The 18,967-nt window shown below is 39.4% G+C and overlaps 1 protein-coding gene across 3 annotated transcripts in view; it reads right to left on the bottom strand.

The window, feature by feature from the left end:
- LOC120545444 (rab GTPase-activating protein 1) overlaps positions 1-18,967 on the bottom strand; it is a 78,845-nt gene that overhangs the window by 45,564 nt on the left and 14,314 nt on the right. The window contains exons 3-14 of one of the 3 annotated variants that reach the window (XM_039779760.1): positions 18,282-18,311; positions 16,909-17,167; positions 16,223-16,436; positions 15,902-16,076; positions 11,255-11,415; positions 8,653-8,763; positions 7,170-7,236; positions 6,976-7,078; positions 6,280-6,449; positions 5,890-6,058; positions 3,785-3,878; positions 1,830-1,980 (exon numbers count right to left, since the gene is read on the bottom strand). In XM_039779760.1, coding sequence (XP_039635694.1) covers positions 1,830-1,980; positions 3,785-3,878; positions 5,890-6,058; positions 6,280-6,449; positions 6,976-7,078; positions 7,170-7,236; positions 8,653-8,763; positions 11,255-11,415; positions 15,902-16,076; positions 16,223-16,436; positions 16,909-17,167; positions 18,282-18,311 — 1,704 coding nt within the window. Of the gene's footprint in view, positions 1-1,829; positions 1,981-3,784; positions 3,879-5,889; positions 6,059-6,279; positions 6,450-6,975; positions 7,079-7,169; positions 7,237-8,652; positions 8,764-11,254; positions 11,416-15,901; positions 16,077-16,222; positions 16,440-16,908; positions 17,168-18,281; positions 18,312-18,967 lie in introns of all 3 variants that reach the window. The other 2 variants (XM_039779759.1, XM_039779761.1) reach the window with 2 other exon arrangements.

Below are 18,967 nucleotides of genomic sequence, written 5' to 3' on the forward strand. Positions count from 1 at the left end.
GATGAACACCAAGTTCAAACAGAGTTAGGGTACAAAAGAGGGCACTAGCTAGGACATGCTGTGCATGCAGTGCAATACAGCACAAAGAGATACACACAAGCACAGGCTGAAAACAGAAAGCACACAAAACAAATTAGGAGCTGGATGAGTATGGTATGTACACATTTTGAAACATGAGCTAACAAGGGAAAGAATGAATTAGTTAATCAGCTTTAATTAGTACCAGAAATAATACCAACATCAATATGAATTAAATTATTTCCTAATTAACAGATATACTATTCAGAGAACCATTATGCAATACATTTCAATACTCTTTTTCTACAGTTTAGAGCTATTTAATACCTTTTTGAGTCTTAGTTCTAGTTTTTTTGTTTGTTTTTTTAAATCCATGCAACATTGTTGTGATGAAAAAGAGATATAATCTTTCTCCCCTTTAACTGTTCTTGGCTACCTTTCCTCATCTTGTTCTAAGGAGACTAAATAAAACATGCAAAACGTCTGTCAGAGTCAGGTAAAGCTGCACGGGTTCTCCACACTTTTCTCTGTGGGTTCGTTGGCTGACGTACAAACCTGGAATGCTTTAGTGCTTCTGCAATTAACTCCTATCCAACTTTCTGCCCAATGGCTATTAATACAGTGGCATTGTGAGTCATTGTTATTGTTGTTTGACTGAAAGTTGAGATTCCATTCATACCATTCATGTTAATGGATAACACTGTGGCTCCTAAGTGATTTTGGTGTAAATTTTCTATTTGAGTTTATCCTTTTTTTTACTTTTACTATGTAAATTCTTTCATCATCACATGCCAGAGATGTAAGGCAAAATAAAGGAAAAGTGCAAAAGCAAGGAGAGGAAAAGAGCAAAAGAGAAGGGAGGAGAGAAAAAGCAGAGTGGAGGAAAGGGCAAGACCAACATCTTGTCACCACCTGGGTCCCAGCTTGCTGCCTGGGGATGTTGCCTTTACATAAGAACACTGGACTGAGCTGGAGCCGAGAAAAAAATTACATTGAATAACACACTGTTCTCAGCGCAAAGGGGAACTAACCATCTACAGCAGTGCCTTACACACATTGCCGCACCATCGGCAGAAAAGAGGCACATAGACAATAACAAAGACAATCAGCTATGAAAAAGCTAATATTAAAAAAATAACTTAACAAACACAGCCAACCTCATGAAATATGATACCTTACTATTAGAGGGTCATAAGCAGGTAGTTACATATATATTGTCTTACTTCATCTACAACATTATTGAGTTTTTATAAGAAGTTAAGTATTATTAATTTTAACAGAACCATTAACACACTTTGCTGAAGAAAAGTGTATGAATAGATCACTTACATAACGCCAAAAGTAATCAGCTGTCATGACCTACAGGGCAGCAATGGATCACAAGTTTGAAGCACATGAGAGATAAACTTGTGAAACAGGGCCATCAGTGACCACTGAAGTGTACTTTCAAAGAACTGTTGCCAAGGACAATAAAAGTAACACATGCTCTGGTCAGTACAAGACAAAAAATAATGATAAAATCTGTTTGAATTGAATGTGTTTCAGTTTGAGAGATCAAAATACAGCCGAGTGTAAAAACAGACAGGACAAATCTGTTACAGGATAAAAGTATTTTTCAGTGATGGCTTCAACTTGGACAAAGGTTTAGAAATCATCAGAGGTAAGGTGCACAGCTTGCCGAAACAAAAATTAGAGGAGCTTGTGTTTGAGTCATCTTGCTGAAGGACAGTTTACACCACCAACATTAGGGGATCATGGGACTTGTATGTCCTGGCCATCTTAACAAAGACAAAAGTTTTGTGTGGTCTTACCTTTGTAATAAGAGTGCGGTACTCTTCTACCTGGTGGTCATTGTTATGGCAGCCTGCCAGGAGCTGCCACACCTCCCCACGGAGAGCCTCAGGGATGCCACTCCGTACCAAAGCTGGCAGCTGCCTGGGACGCACTGATAAGTTCAAATGCCTGTGAGAGGAGAGAGGGAGTTAACCATCACAGTTTATCAAAGACATCCTAATTTTATGTCACAAGTTCCTGCACTGCAATTTTTCTGGGCACACCTGCCTACCATATCTACCCAAAACAATGTTTTCATTGGCTCTAGATCGTTTCTAAAAGAACCATCATCATCTCTACAGATGGTCAGCTGAGTCAAGATCAAGATCATGGGCCAAGTATAAGGATTTACATGCATAGTGGTCTAAAAAGGGATACAATCAATCAAAGGCTCAAATGTCACTGTCTCAGAATGTTAAATATGTGCTATTTTTGTACAGAAAACGTTTTTCTCTGACATTTGCATAGTGGCTTTGCTTTATTTTACCCCTGCACTATTTTTTAGCAGGATAGGAAAACAATAGACAATAGCAGACAATAAGCCAATAGAAAATTACAGAAACAATACATAAAGGCCAGTTTTAATGCCTTCCTTCATCATCTTCACATTTAAATGTTGAAGCTGTTGGCGGCACTGTATGCATCATAGAATGAACTCAGGCATCTGCCCGACAACTAGTGAGTAACAAAAACAGAATTAGAGATATACAGAGAAGGAGAAGGTGAACATGGAGACACAGCTGTCTATACCTAACAACTATCGCCTGACTGGAGCCGACAGAAAATCCCTAACTCCCTGAAGATTCTCTCACTTTTCCCTCCTTTCTTAATTTATCCTTCTCTATTTTCTGAGTTAGTTTGGTGTATTTGTCAGGTTATGTAATATGTGGCATTTTCTGTTGAGACTAAGAAAGGAAACAAAAGTATACTGTGTACGTGTGTGCATGCATGTGTGCGTGCATGTGACGTAAGTAATGCCAGGCCTGGCCCTTAGGGGCATAAGATTGTAAAGGGCTTTCTGTGATTTGCCTCTCTGTGCTCCCTGAGCGCTGCATCCCACAATGCCACAGCACACACTCTCCAGCTCACACACACAACATCACCAATCACTCGCACAAAGCAGAGTATTATAACAGGCTAGTCTTATGATTTCTTTCTTTTTAGCCATTATTTTTTATAAAAGAAGTGAGGCAAATACCACTGTGTCAACATTTGGCATTGTCAAAGGACATTATATACGTACAACCAAATATACTGTAATAAGTAATGTTGTAGAAAAAAAGATTAAGTTATTACGATAAACATATAGGAGTTAAAATGAATAATTTATATATACAGTATGTATTGTACAAATTCGACCAAATTATACTGTTCTATTGAAAAACATACAAGAGAACAGACAGGGAGAAAGCGAGAGGCAAGCAATGCCTGAGTACATGCGCGCGTGTGCGTGCGTGCGCTCACAGACGGGGGCTGAGACCATAAACAAAGTGGGGGGAATAGAGGGATAACGTAAGGCTACTCCTTATCAGCTATCACTATGCAGCATTTTCCTCGGCAATGTACGATCTTTAGCAAACTAAATAGATTAACTTTGGCTGCGTGTCACCACTCATAAATGAATTATGGACTGCAACATCATGATTTCCAAACACGGACGATGAGTGTGATGCCACAAAAGCGAGACACACAAGGGTAGATGAGGTTACCCACGCAGCTGACTAATCACTCACAGACCCTCCCCCCTCACACACATTAGGCCAACTCTGCCAGACTCGCTCGCTCCCTCCTTGTGTGTGTGTGTGTGTGTGTGTGTGTGTGTGTGTGTGTGTGTGTGTGTGTGTGTGTGTGTGTGTGTGTGTGTGTGTGTGTGTATGTATTGCAACAGCAGTAGAACAGGAAGGACACAGTTAACGAGGGAACAAAGCCTTACCATTTGGTTAACAAGTCCCCCCAGGTCTCCAGGATCTTCTCTGCACACTCCTTGGAAACATCACCTGACCCGCTGAGTAAAGGCTCATCATTATCTGGACAAAGAAGGTACAAACACAAAGTAAGATCCCTTATTGTCATTTTCTTCTTCTTAGATTTGCCCTTTAAATGCCCCAAATTACACACAATTTACCAGAGCTAATGCATGTGAATTGAAAATGATTAAATAAATGTGAGGACTGAAAAGGTATTATATGCAGTATATTACTAAACAACAAGGTATAGACTCATACTCATGTATCCCTTTGAATCATCACTTAGTTATGACCCACTAGAAATGTGTGGCAGTGTCTGTATCTTCAGAAACCCTGTATTTTCTCTTTTCATCTTATTTTGCTGTATTCGGGATGTTTATGGGTGCCTTTGGGTCCTACGTTGTGTGTGTAACACCCAGCCAATAACAGCAAGCAGGGTGTGCAGCCCTTTCTCATTCCCAATACCGTCGCTTGGTCACACCCTCTGGCGTCCGATACCGATGCACAAGACACCCTTTAACATATTATGATACAAAGCAGGATTTGACGATGAACGGGTTGTTACATCGCTGTGTGCTTTTATGCGTTTCCCCTGCTCCTGAGCGCTCTCCTATGCTGTGCGATGTGCCTGTTTGACTGAAACACACACACACATGCACCGATAGGATGAAGCTCTGCATTCAAACAAAACCCATGAATGCAGCACCTTCCCGCAGGGTTGTGCGCAGGTGTATGTTTCTTTGTGCTTTAAAACAAATCCGGCGTAAAACAATCAGAAAATAAAGTTTTATTCCTCTGATTGACTGCTTTCTTCACGCCAACGGTGCTGCCCCCCATCCTTCACCCTCTAGCTCACTCGACCACCTCTGCTCTCTCTCTCTGGCTTGTTGAGCCGGGGCCAACTTTGAGTACTGTGTTTACAAACACCAACTGACACTAATTTTACCTTTATGATGTTAATTGTTTCCTCATTCAAAGAGATTGGTGTTTTAAGTCAGTCACAAACCTTCTACTTATTGGTGTTACCAAGATGGTGCCTAAAGGTACATACTGCACTTAAAGACACTTTGTTTTAAAGTGCATAATGAAACATTTATATCACAGGCTGTGACCATCTGGTTTGATGTTTTGTGATGTTGTATACTGTATGTTTTGTGGTCTTCTGCATCTGAGCTGTGGTCATGATAATATTGAACTTGAACAACAGCTCTCTTAATAGATTATTTTTATTGGGGGGATAAACTACATGCATACCTAGCTGTGGAATTTCATGATCTAAACAAATAGTTGGGTCTTTAATTTCAACTTTTTATGGTATCAGCTAAACAAAATGTTACTATCTCTATGTACTGTGGCATCTAAACTGTGGACATATAGTCAAAACAGTGAGATCAAACTGTACCAAAGGGCCAATATACCAAAGAGAGAGACACACACACACACACACACACACACACACACACACACACACACGGGACAGTAGTCTGTGAGGATACAGTACAAACGGTTCTGTAACACAGCGTCTGATCTCCCATGGGATTTTGAGAAACACAAGTTTATATCTGGTACAGCTCCACAGGGTAGTGTTTGAATTCGTATCAGTCATCAAGTCAGCGTATAAATGTAAATGTTAAATGCTAAACATCAGCATAACCTTGTTAAATGTCATGCTGCTGGGGAGTAATACTTTTATTATTGGGTTTTGGAGGTGCATGCTTCTGAATGTGCATAATGCTGATAAAGGGCACCACAATGTTACAGCATTCCAGATTAAAAGAGTACATTTATATTATCTTGCCAGTTAAGTGTCTGCTTTGAGGCTGTTTATGTGTCTGACGAGTTCAAACCATTTTCATATGGTTCTGCTAGGCAGGCTTCTTCTGTGGTTCTATGTGGTCATGTTTGCAAAGAATATTTTCATATGGCTTACATAAATAAATTATACCCTTTGCTATATCAGAAATTAGATTTTTAAAAACATACTTGCTATCCTTCTGTATTGTCTACCTTTAATAAAATAAGAATCCCATAAGAGGTGACTAAGCGAAAAAGTAAGACAGTATCCAATCACCTTCCTCTTCATCATCCTCAGGTGGTGAAGGGACAGTGGTACCAGTCCCGGTGGGCAGGATGCCGGGACTAGCTGTGGTCTTCCGTTTCTCTCTCTCAGTCTCGCTTTCCAAACTCACCACTTCATAAAGTGTGTCAGAAGCAGGACTCTTACGCTCCTTACGCTCCATCTGAAGAGAGATGATTGGTTGGTAAAAAACATATATCACATTTCTTTTTTTTTTTCTTTAAATATTATTTAGCAATTACAAAATCACAGTTTATCAACAAACTGATTGTGTTGCATCATTGCAGGTCACAGCTGATATGCTGATATATGGTGCAATTCTCAGAGACCATCACTTGAATTGATTTAATCACGAATGGAAAATTGTGCAATGACTTGACATACCTGTCGTAGTTTAAGGTAGAAGGTCTCAGTGTAGTTACGCTTGCTGAAGGGCCAGAACAGCCTGTCATTTGGGGAGCAGACTCTGACCCTCGTCTCCAGCAGAAAACGGACTGGCTCCTCCACCTCTGTGATCACCAGGTCCACTGCTGTTGTCATGTACATGAATTTATCTGGAAAAACAAGAAAATGGCTAAAATGTTATTTCCCAGTATTTGAGTCCCCTCTATGCACCATCTATAACAAATACATATTTAAACCAAACCCTGTAACTGTGTGATTTATGAGAACATTGGAGTTTGACTAATTGTTTGAAGGTAGATTGGTGGTGCAGGTACGGCGAGATAAGGATGGAACAAAGTCAGTGCCTGAGTCAATTGGTTTTTCATTATCAATTTTTCAGCTATATTTATCTGTCATCTGTTCAAATATTGTAGCTTCTGCATTGTATGCAACATTATTTTTTAACAGGGATGTCAATTATGAGAGTACAGTTTCCATGCCTATTTAGTGTAGCTATAATTTAACAAGAAATTGCTCTTTCACAGCTTGATTTGTGCAACCAGCGGAAAGTGATTTTCACACTTGGAAATGTGTTAAATATTAGTGTGAAAATGTGTGTGAATAAACAAACCAAGGAAATAACTGTTGAAAATCATTCTGTTTTATGTGAATTTTTGACAGATTTTTGGCGGTTACCTTTGGGCGTTTCCTCATTCACAGGCTGGAACTGAGGCGTTTTGGGGTTCCAACTTCCTGTGATGATGTAAGACTTCCCGTCGGAACTCTTCCCCATTGACTCCTGAAGGGGCACAAGTATGAGGAAGTTAGCAAACACACACAAACACAAAATGACACACAAGTACCGTACACGCATAAAAAGAGTCACCCACCAGATCTAGCAGGTGCATGTCGCTGTTCTTCACATTTTTCCCTGGGCTGAGCAGGAGGCCGAAACACCTGGAGAGGAGACAAACATGAGCACACACACACACACACACACACACACACACACACACACACACACACACACACATATACACATACACATACACATACACATACACACACACACACACAAAAGAGTGAGAAAAAAGTGTAATGAATAGGATTATATAAGACAGAAGGGAGAGAAAAAAAGAAAGAACAGAGCGAGAGCAGGAACCAGACACAGAACAATAAATCTTCCTATATATATAACCATCACATGTTACCGCAAATAGCTTCCTGGACTGAACCTCTAACACAGACCAGAACATGGAGTATTAAACACAGCCCTTCAATCCTTAACTTCTCTGGGTTCATTAAACAATAACAAACCACCATGAAAATGGAAGTCCGCAAAAAGGTGATGGAGCGTTTACATTTCAACTGATTTATCAAACTGTGGAAAATGAGGAGCTTAGGAGACAGAGTCACATCAATCACAGTCTTAAAACCGTGCCGGAACACTTAAAACCTGAACGTAACCCTAACCCGACACACGGATGTAAAGATGTTCACCGGTATGCGTTTATCAATTATAGGTGAGTAAATGGAGGATTCTCAGTCTGCCTGACAGATGTAGGACAGATTCTCTCCTTAGATATTTTCCTTTTAGGAGAATTCCAAAGTGACAAAAAATAGTAAGTTATATCCTCCATTCACTTGGTTGTTTACATTAATCTAGATCATTTTTGCATGCTTTAATCATGTTTAGAGATATATCTATTGTCTTAGTTGAAGAAAAAAATAAAAATTAATCTCTGCACTTAACCCATCCTAAACATTATGTATGAGCAGTGGACAGCGACATACAGCGACCGGGGAGCAACTTGGGGTTCAGTGTCTTGCTCAAGGACACGTCGACATGTGGCCGGAGGAGCCTTGGATCGGACCACCAATCTTGTGGTTGAGGGCCGACCCACTCTACCTTTGAGCCACAGCCAGTATTTTAGAATAAATCTTCTTTAAAGAAACAACTCGTGCATCCAAAAATTCTTCTGTGCAGGTGAGTTGGAAAATATCATTAACTTGGTACAAAGGAAAAAATCCTGCACCCTGCTCTTGCTATAACATCACCATTTATTTACAGAAAACTAACGTTTCGGTCCCTCTGTACCTTCATCAAGAATATAAAGAGAATAAATCTTCTGAAAGTAGTGCTGTCTAACAAAACGTTCTCTCTGTTGAGAATGAGAAAAAAAAATGTAAAAGAGCACTGAACACAAGGAGTTGATATGCCTTAAATTAGTCTCACTGACTTGATGTTATTACTTATCTGAGTAACAAAAAAACAAAACAATCAACATTCAGTAGACCTATGGCACTGTATATTAAACTGTGTGTGTGTGTGTGTGTGTGTGTGTGTGTGTGTGTGTGTGTGTGTGTTTTTACCTCTCAATTGCCAGTTCCTTATTGGATGTCTGCTGGACATAAATGACAATTTTCTTATCCATTCCTGCACGCAGCTTGAAGCTCTGCTTGTCCTTGTCTTTTGCTACAGCACTGAATATGTGAAAACAAGAATCATTACCCACATTTCAACATCAAAAACATCATGAATAGAAAAAACAGAGATGAATGTGACAAAAGCATACTTAAATTTGTATAGCAGATACAGTACAGTGATATGTAATAAAAGTGACAAAGTAAGGCAGATTTACCATCATTAGAAAATAACTCAATGACATTAAAGATATTTTTGGGAATATTTGACCACAGGCTGACTAGACAGGTTGTTTATGTCTGAACTGGGAAGAAAAACAATAATCCAGTTTCTACATTTGATACAAACTAACACATACTGTACAATCAAAGCAACAAGTGCTTCTTTTACTAGACAACTAGACCAGTGAAAAACATCTAATCTAATCAGTTTGAAAGAAAAAGAAAGACCATGGTTAATAATCAGAATAGACTCATTTTTCATAATAGAAGCGTAGGAAAACCTTAAAGCGCCCATATTATACTCATTTTCAGGTTCATAATTGTATTTTAAGGTTGTACCAGAATAGGTTTACATGGTTTAATTTTCAAAAAACACCATATTTTTGTTGTACTGCACAGCTCTCTCTCACTGCTGCAGATCCTCTTTTCACCTGGTTTCTGTTTTAGCTACAGAGTGAGACCTCTTTTCTTCTTCTGTACTATCTTTGATTGCACTCGCACATGCTCAGTGGCTCAGATGTAGAGCATGTCAGCTAGCTAGCTCCATAGAAGTAAAAGAAAGGCTGTTTCTCCAACTTCAGTCAGTTACAAGGCAGGATTAGCTGGGAGACTTCTAAATGAGGGCACACATGTAAGTAGTTATTTTGTAGATTATGGTGAACTTGTGTGTGTTGTAGCAGTGCTTTGCTATTGAGAACGAGGTACCATGCTAGTGTTAGCATTAGTGTTAGCATGCTAATGCTAACGCTACGAGCTAATGGTTGCGGTTAGCCAGCTCATTTCGGATTGTGACGTCACAGTCCGAGCCGATTTTGAACAGCTCACTAGGGGACTGAAGGCAGGACACATTCAGAAACCGTATCTCACTCAAAACAGCATGGATGGATTTTTTTCAAAGTTTGTATGTGTGTGGAAGCACCAGAGACACAAAAGAACACCCCAAATACCAGAAAAGGTGTTTTTTTCATAATATGGGCACTTTAAGTCCAAAGATTCTTGAATTTAAGACTAATCCATTAAGCAATTTGAAATATATTGCAAATATGATTTCAGGCAATGCTGAGATCACAAAAACGTGTCTCTTTGTGAAAAGGGACTATTAATGTACTAGTTACAGCTTAGTCAATGATGCTATCAAACTGAGTCATGGTTCTACACTGTAACTAGGTCCTCTGAATGCAGATAAACAAGCTTGTTTGCACCCTTTTAAAATAAAAAAAGTATTTAAATATTCTACTATATAGAGTTCATATAGAGCATTCTCTCCATAGGGAAAGAATGGTTTCACACAAAACAGTAATGTACTTGCATGTGAGTGCTGCATGTTTGCTTAGAAGTCAGCACACAAAAAAATAATCAACAGAGAGCTAATGAGGAGGAAATATGTGCTGGCTAAAAATAACCAGAGGCATACTTTTAGTTTGTTTTGTTTTCCAAATAAGTATCTAGGGCTGTTTTTTTAGCACAAGGAAGTGACTCAGTAGTATGGGAAAACAAAATAAAAAAGGTCAGTGAAGATGGGTTGAACAGAGCAAACAGAGGAACTTTATGTTGGGTTCTCTATCAATGCATGAAAAAGAGTGTAATTTTAATCTGTAAGAGTGGTCACAATATCACTTTACTGTGAGTCAGGAAGGAATCTACAGTCCCTCTTTTTCGTCGGTGATCCTCTTAGTGATTTAAAAAAAACTTCCATAATCCATTACTTCCATAATGTTCATGTTTCATTTACTTAACAAAAAAAATCATTTTGTATATAGGCCAATAAGATGATGCTTCCCTCATGGGTAGTATGTACCCCACATGCTGTCCACCCTGGAAGGGTTTGTGACTTCTGTAACTGGATCAGCCAAAAGTGTGCTAACTTTAAACACTTAATCCCCAAAAGTGGGGCTGCATGTGCCTGTGTATACGTGCAAATGTGGCCATTTTTATTCAACGCTATTTTTGTAGTTTGTAAAAAATAGTGGTGCCACTGAAAATAACATTTTAATGATGATGATTTTTAAGGTTTCTATACATTTTCCAATTTTTCAAAATGTCATACATTACAGTTAGTCGATTAAAGCTTGTATTCAATACAGTTCTGATGACTAGACAGTATGTCCAAATCTATGGGACATAAAGTTCATTATTCTTTGGCAAAAGTCACAAAAGACTCAACAAAAAAAAGTTCCATATGTTTACAGACTTCTATGCATGTCCAAAGTATTTTAAGACAATGCATTACATATTAATAATTCACGATATATACCACTTTATAAGCATCATTCATGATGATTCCATGCTCTAAACATTGAAATTTAATATGAGTGAATGCATGTCTTACCTGAAGGTACCCTTGCCATCATCCTCTTTGATTTCCAGGCTGACGGTAAAGGTAAACAAGTCACTGTCAGGGGTGAGTGGAGCAGGCTGCTGAGATGACAGAACTGCCTTCTTAGCTGACCGCCGAAACGCTGTGGCAAAGCTGTACAGTATTCTACTCACCTGCAGGAGGAAGGTAAACACACATAAAACACTTTATAATAAACACAAAATGAAGGCACTATGATGGGGAGGCCTAATAATACAGATATACAATTCAATAATTTATTTATTAAATAAATAACCTCCATGACCTGTGTATTCACAGAGAGACAGTCAAAATTGCAAAAGCATTGGTGAAATTAACACAACTCTCCTGTGCCATCAGTCCACGTCCACAGACCTGGTTTTGAGCAGTTTAATGTAGGAACTATTTTCTTTCTACCAAACTACACCCATCAACCATGTCACCATGCAGAAGTCCTTCGTGGTCCGAGATTGCAAGCTTGTGGAGATAAGTTGCTAACCAATACCGCTAGCTCACCTGAGCTAGCTAACGTCACAGCTTAGCAGAGGACGCCGTTAATGTTTACATCTTACGCTGTCACAAGCATGAGCCTCTTGTCCATGAGTACGCTTCTTTCTGTGCGGTGATATGGTTGGCGGGTGTAGTTCGTAGAAAGAAAAAAGTTCCTACATGAAAAATTATCTTGGGTAAGTGGGTCATGATTTCTGGAAAGAGACATTGCTGTTGAGTTTTTCAAATGTATTTTTGGTGCTTTGAGCACCACAAGCCGAGTGCCATCTAGTTCTGTTATATTCAAGAGAAAGCAGACACTGGGCAACTCACACAAAAACAATCTAGATTGACAAATAGCACTACAGGTAAGAGGGAAAATATGTATTTTTGATTTTGGAGTGAACTGTCCCTATAAGTTAAAAACATAGGCAACATTGACAAGTTAGTTAACTTATTAAAGCAGAAATCTAATGAAAAACATCCACTGAAGAGATAAACAGTATCACAAGGCTAAATATTATAGTGTGTTTCTTTGGCTTTGGCACAAAGTTTAGTATCTTCTGTAGCTGAAATGTGTTGTGGACCATAAAATGGGAGTTTTCAAAGCCCAAAAGATCCCCACTTGGCAAAATAATCACTCAGTACTGAATACTGATTAGTATTGATTTTCCCCAAACCTCTGCAGATCTGTAATGCCATTTTGCAATATTGGGCACTATAAAGATTACCTAATGACCCACAACTCTTTTTTTTTTTTTTTTTTTTTTAAATTCAACATACCAAAGATTCCAAAGATTGCTGTGTTTTGCTAAATATCCAACAGCAAAGAGGAGCAGAGTTGGGGGGATAGCTAAATACTGTGTGGAAAACTGAGTGGTAATGATTTATTTACATTCACTAAATGTACTTTTCCACACACTGTAGGCTTTGCATTTAGTCAGAAATTTATTTGATTTTTTATCATTAGTACTAAAGGCCTTTTATGGTTGTGCGCAGGCTCCACGCACAGGGGGGCACAGTGGTTTTGGATCATCTCTACTTCTGGTAAACAGCAGAGCCTGGGGGTTTTTGACTAAGAGGTGGTGTGGAGAAACTGCTGTTATCAATAAATAACGCTCTTTTGTTTTTTTCAAGGCCAGAGTATAAAGCAGCTCCTAAGCTCTCCTACAAAAAGCCTTTGTTATGTTCTCTGTAGCATAGAAGGATGTTAGGGGATCGCAGGAGGTTTGTTAATTGACAACGGGGGTCTGGATGTAAGAGATGGGGAATAAGTGGAGTTAGATGGGGGTCCCCCCTGCATGGATTAAATTATAACGTATAACACAGGAGAATTGTTGTTTTGTAATGTTACATTCAAGGACCAATTTCGACTGTCTACAAATAGCCTTTTTATTCTTTGTGTGCAGTGTAAAGGAGCTCTATTAGGAATTGGACAGCTGTACTGCAAAAGTATCAATCCTGACAAGTAATTTAGGCTAATACTGGCTGCTTCTCTTATAACAAGAGAAACATTATCCCACTCTGTCTTTGTAATGTAGTTTTTTTTCCAGGAAAGCTGTACCCCACACAAAAATTAAGGCAGATTAATGCATTAATATCTAGAAAACAACACTTGATTCCACAAAAGCTGTCAAACTAACTTATTTAAATTATAGACCAGGAGAGTTGTTTTATCACACTCATATTTTTAAGTATTTAAAGAAATTAAAATTTTAGTTTTTTTTGCTTTTTTAGCATTGTCAGTTATAGAGAAAAAAAACATTAAGTTTTAACCTTTTCTCTGAACGCTGGCGTTTCATCCAAAGGGTCTATCCCCTGGTCATTTTTGTACTTAATGCAAAGTCATAAAAACTTTTTAAAATATGTCAAATAAATTGTAGAGGAAATGTTAAATGTTATTACATGTTACGTGTTTTGGATTTGGAATCAGCCTTTATCTAAAAAAAAATAACTGCCATTAAAGATCTGGAACTTGTTAAGTTTCATGTTACATTGTTTTACTTCCCATACAGGATATTCTTGTTTTTCCAACTTGGCAGCATTATCTTTATGTGCATACTGACATGAAGCTTTGAGACATTTTTAACTGATGTCACGCCAACAATCTTTATCCCTCAACATGTGATTTAATTCGTGTTAGGAACCCAGATCATTTGAGTGTAACAAATCTACTGAAACCATACCAATTTTAACAGTACAAGATATGGATCACTGGAAGGGAGAAGCAAGGTTATGGGCACAAAAGGGAGGCGTTGGGTATAAAAGTTAGCAGGGCTTTACATTACCATCAACACCAGAAAACTGGGAATTGTTAGAAACTAGTCTCAGGACCTGACTAAGAGGTCTGGCACAAAGGGGGTGGAGTAAAGCTGAGGAGGTGGTTTGATTTATACATGAACAGTTCAGCTCCAAAATCCCAAAATCTGAAACAGAAATTACTCTGAATCTCCAAAAAAGCATATGATTACAAAACCCGAGTTAAGCTAAGTACTTACAGGTATAAATAAAAGAAGGAAATTAATTTCCCCTAAGTTTGTTATTTCTCTTTCAAAATTGTCATATTTCTTTTTTAATTGGGTAAAGAACACTTCAGATGCTATTTGCAATTTCATTAAATAATTGGGTCACTTGCTAAAAGCAAATGAGACAGCTAAGGCAAAAAAGGCAGTTAATAGTTTTAGCCCAACTGTGATAGCCTGCCACAAGATTACCTCAGTACAGATCTGAAAGTTTGTGTGGGTATGCAATCAGAATATTAATTTTAAAGAGATGAAATGGATGAATATATAGAGGTTCAAGAGATCTTAGCAGATATTTACAGTGGATGAGAGGCTAATGTGAGACAGCACTAGAGCAGCTTTTTCCTGAAGAAGTAGGCAACCAATGGACTGACTCAATCCCAGCTAATAGTGCAAATGAGAGGCCCAAATAAAAGCTGGATACATCGAACATTGGTTTGTTGCTGGAGTTTGGAAGGAAGTGAAGAGCTAGTGAAAGAGGAAGACCGTGGGGAAGAGGAGGGAAGAGAGAGCCTAAGACAGAGATGTCCAGTTGCAAAGTAAAGAAGTGATTTACTACTGGGGATTCTGTGTGTGTGTGTGTGTGTGTGTGTGTGTGTGTGTGTGTGTGTGTGTGTGTGTGTGTGTGTGTGTGTGTGTGTGTGTGTGTGTGTGTGTGTGTGTGTGTGTGTGTGTGGTTGTCTGGGATAGTAGCATGATGTGGGACTGATAAAGTAGCATCTGTCTGGGGGCTCTTAGTAACATCGAAGGAGAGTGCTTCCATTCGGGGGGGTGTGGGGGGGCACTGAACACTGAAGCAGTACTTTAACCCAGTTTCATGACTGGATTCCCTATTCTCTTCTTTAATATTACTGCTGAACCTACTGTATATAAGCAATGACACTGCCTCTTCCCTATACATACATACATACATACATACATATTTGCATGGGGGATTGCATGTACTTTGTGTTTGTGTACAGTATGGTGTACATGTGCTTTGCAGTGCATGACATAATCCCTTGGGGACCACTGACGAAGCTCCTGCACTGTTGCTGAACCCTGGGGGACAGGCTACAGGGGGATCAACACTTTAAGACAAGGACAATCAGAATACTGCTGACAATATGAGTGTGTACACATATCATATATATATATATACATTTCGTATATATGCATGAGTTGAAGAGACAGTAAAGGGTGAAAAAAAGGGTCATGTGAAACGCAGAGCATTTATAAGCTTTTGCTCCCCCTTTGGGTCACTATCTGAATAGCAGTAACATAGCTTGTTACTGTTTTTCTTTTGGTATGTGTAAGATTGTGCTACAAGATAGGTTCACAATTATTCAAGTATGACTTAAAACAATAGCCAGGTGCCCAAAATGAACATTAATACAGGTTGTGCTTGCTGTAATCATGTTCATACTAGCCTTTAAAAGATCCCTTACTAATTTACTTCTTACTGCAGTTTATCTGAAGCTATAGTTTCCATTAAAAACACAGTGGATATCTGAAGGACTATTGTTTTTGGACTTTAGGACGAAACTTGTGAACCTATCCATTAAATGTGTCTTCGGTAAACATAGTTACACATAAATTAAACAACAATCAATCAATCAATTAATTAATTAATTAATGATTGAATCCCCACCGCTTCTTGGATTTGGCAGCGAAACACATGGATCCTGAAGATCTCAGCATTGTAGTGGCTCTCAGTGAAGGCAAAGCAGTCACTCTCTGGTGTGCCATCATGGCCTCGCACACAGAACAGAATCTTGTAGATAGGGTAGTTGGCGATCTCTGTACTGGTGTTGGGATCCAGCAACCTGTTAGAATATCAATTAAAATGTTTTGCCATTTGATATCTTAAAAGTTGCTGTGTTTGTGTACTGTGCGTATGACATCTAACTGAACATTGAGTGCAACAGTGCACAGTAAGAACTGGAACCAATAATCCATATGTTTCCCATACCTGACAGTGCCTTCGGACACGCCTGGCACGGACAGTGTGACATCCAGGGGGAGCTGGCACTGTCCTCTGAGGATACTCATCATACGGAGGGCCTCCACCTCACTGCGGGGGGCGTTGACCGAGGCACACCCAAGATATGTCAGCTGGCTGAACACAACACTGTCTTCATCTTGGATGGGACTGCATGGACTGCCATCTGATGATGATTCATCTGCTGCAAAGGGGCAATGGATTGGGAGAGGGATGGAAAGATGAGTAGAAGAAATGAAAGGCAAAGGATTTGCTTATTTTCTAACTCCTATCATGAATTTATGGTTGTAGATCAACATTAATGTCCTCATCTAACATAAGCTTACTTGCCTTCTGCAAAGTAGAAATGAGGTGAAGTAGCCGTGAGAAGATCAACAGTTTTGTCAATCAGTGAAATTCATGCAAGAAATGCATAGAGGGGACAATATTTAAAAAAAAAAAAAAAAAAAGTAGGCAAAGTAGTCCCCTGACACAAATATAAAAAAGAGGCAGCTAAAAGACTTAAAAGTATACTGGTTGATTAAGAAACATGGGTGTTTCTGTGATATTGCTTAGAATTACTTAGAAACACATCTATAAAGCTGAAGATAAAAGCCATTGTTTGAGCTTTGACAGTCACAAGAAAAGAGGATAAGAAAAGTCCCATTGTGGCTCACCTCGGTACGACCTCTCATTCAGCTCACTCTCCTGAGCCGTCTGAACAGGAAGCACCATCTCCAACTTGAGCGGTGGTGCGCTCAGAGGGTCAGAGCCTGCCGGTACAGGTGACACTGTAGCAGGAAGAGGGCCATGGTCGCCACCACCAAGGCTGTCCATTCCTTTTTCTGATCTGAGCCCAGTGTCAACTACTGATGGTTCCATGAGGACATCCTCTAACTCCCTCTGGAGCTGCTGCTCACTTCCATTCCCCACAATCTGACACACACACGCAGCACGCAGCACGCACACACGCAGCACGCACACACGCAGCACGCACACACACACACCAAGGAGCAAGGACAAAAGGAAGCATAAAAAGCTTTAGTATAAAATATTTTAACAAAACAAAATCACTGTAGTAATCACCATAACATAGTGAACGTAAGCTAATCTTCCGAAGCAACATCAACTGCATGACAATTTTCTCTTAGTTTGTAGAAATGGGCGGTGGCACTGGCTGTGCCTTTAACAGTAATTTTGTAATTAATTTCAAGTGATTGCAGTGTGTTTCAGGGGGAAAGATGCCTTATTTCATGTTAGCGGTGAGAGATATATCTTCATTATGTTTCATCCAATATTAGTGATTAGTAGGCAGTGAATTTGAGTTGTAAAATACCTGTATGAAGACATTAGATGAGCAATGCCAACACCAAGTGTGAACTTATTCCAAAGCTAACACACAGCAATCAAAGAGCAAGCTTTAGGCTGGACAAACAATGAGGTGCCACGAAAGGATGCAAGGCCCCATTTCCCCTGCCTGCTGTGGCAGCAGCCTGATGTTAGGTAAGAAAAGCAGACTTAAGCTGCAGAGGGTACTGCTGTGCTGAGCAATAAGGGATAGGAACAGACAATTAAGAATAGAGAATCTGATTTTCAGCCTGTGTGTGTGATAATTGAGTGGTTGAATATGCAGGTAAAATGTTACAAGTAGGATTTCCGTGTAGAGAAGTAATTATGTAGAGCAGGATGGATTCTACAGCATCCATGCTAATAGTCCTAGTGTCATACAATGAAGAAGACTGATGTAAAGCAACCATCAATTCTAAATGTAGATTCACATATCTGAAATAACTGCATCACTATGCAACTGTGGTGGGCCTTGTGATTAACAGGTAGTGCTAAAAAGCCTGGGCAATTGTCAGATACAGCTACAGTCCTATGTGAGAACGTCTATCGCTACCATCATCAAAACTTAAGTGTTAAATAGGCTGGCTAGGGCCATCACTCTACAGCCGGCAAAAATACAGAGAGCACAAATAATCACAGACAGAATCACCACGAAATCACAGAGAAGAGGAGAAAAGGAAAGATGGCGAGAGAAGAGACTGACCTTAAAGCTGACCCCTTCCTCAGAAATCACCTGCATAACAAACAACAAGTTTAGACACACTGACTCCTCTCTGACTGGATGGGCTGACTGGGAGGGAAAAGTGTTTGTTGGTGAGAACCAACACATGATATCTGGATGACCAAGCGCCAGGGAATGGAGTGATTTCACCACTACATATTGAGAACAGTGGATGTGTGTGGTGTACTGCTGTTCTGCCGCCACTATGGTTGTACAATACGGATACCTCAACTCGATTTTAGGTCAAAATAATTGTAATCCTTTAACAGACTGTACTCGTGTAAAATGCTAACTTAAGTTCTCTCATCTCCAAGCACATAAGGAAAATAATGTGACCTCTTCCTATCAACTGAATATGCAACATCCATGCTCTGCTGACGCCATCTTGTGGTACATTTACAACTCCAAGTTGACAATTCCTTTCTTTACAAAGAAACACAGGTACAGTACAGTATTGCTATAAACTAATGGACACAGATTGAACATGACAGCCAGCTACCTAAGTGAAAGAGGAGAGGAGAGGAGAGGAGAGGAGAGGAGAGGAGAGGAGAGGAGAAACCTGAACCCATTAGGGACAGACACAGGATGGTAGCTACATTTCTGTCCTCAGAAAGTCTTCATTCTCCTTGTGGAGACACACCTTGGTCACAAAACACCATTATTTCCCC

The sequence above is a fragment of the Perca fluviatilis genome, chromosome 17, assembly GCF_010015445.1.
Source record: "Perca fluviatilis chromosome 17, GENO_Pfluv_1.0, whole genome shotgun sequence".
NCBI lineage: Eukaryota > Metazoa > Chordata > Actinopteri > Perciformes > Percidae > Perca > Perca fluviatilis.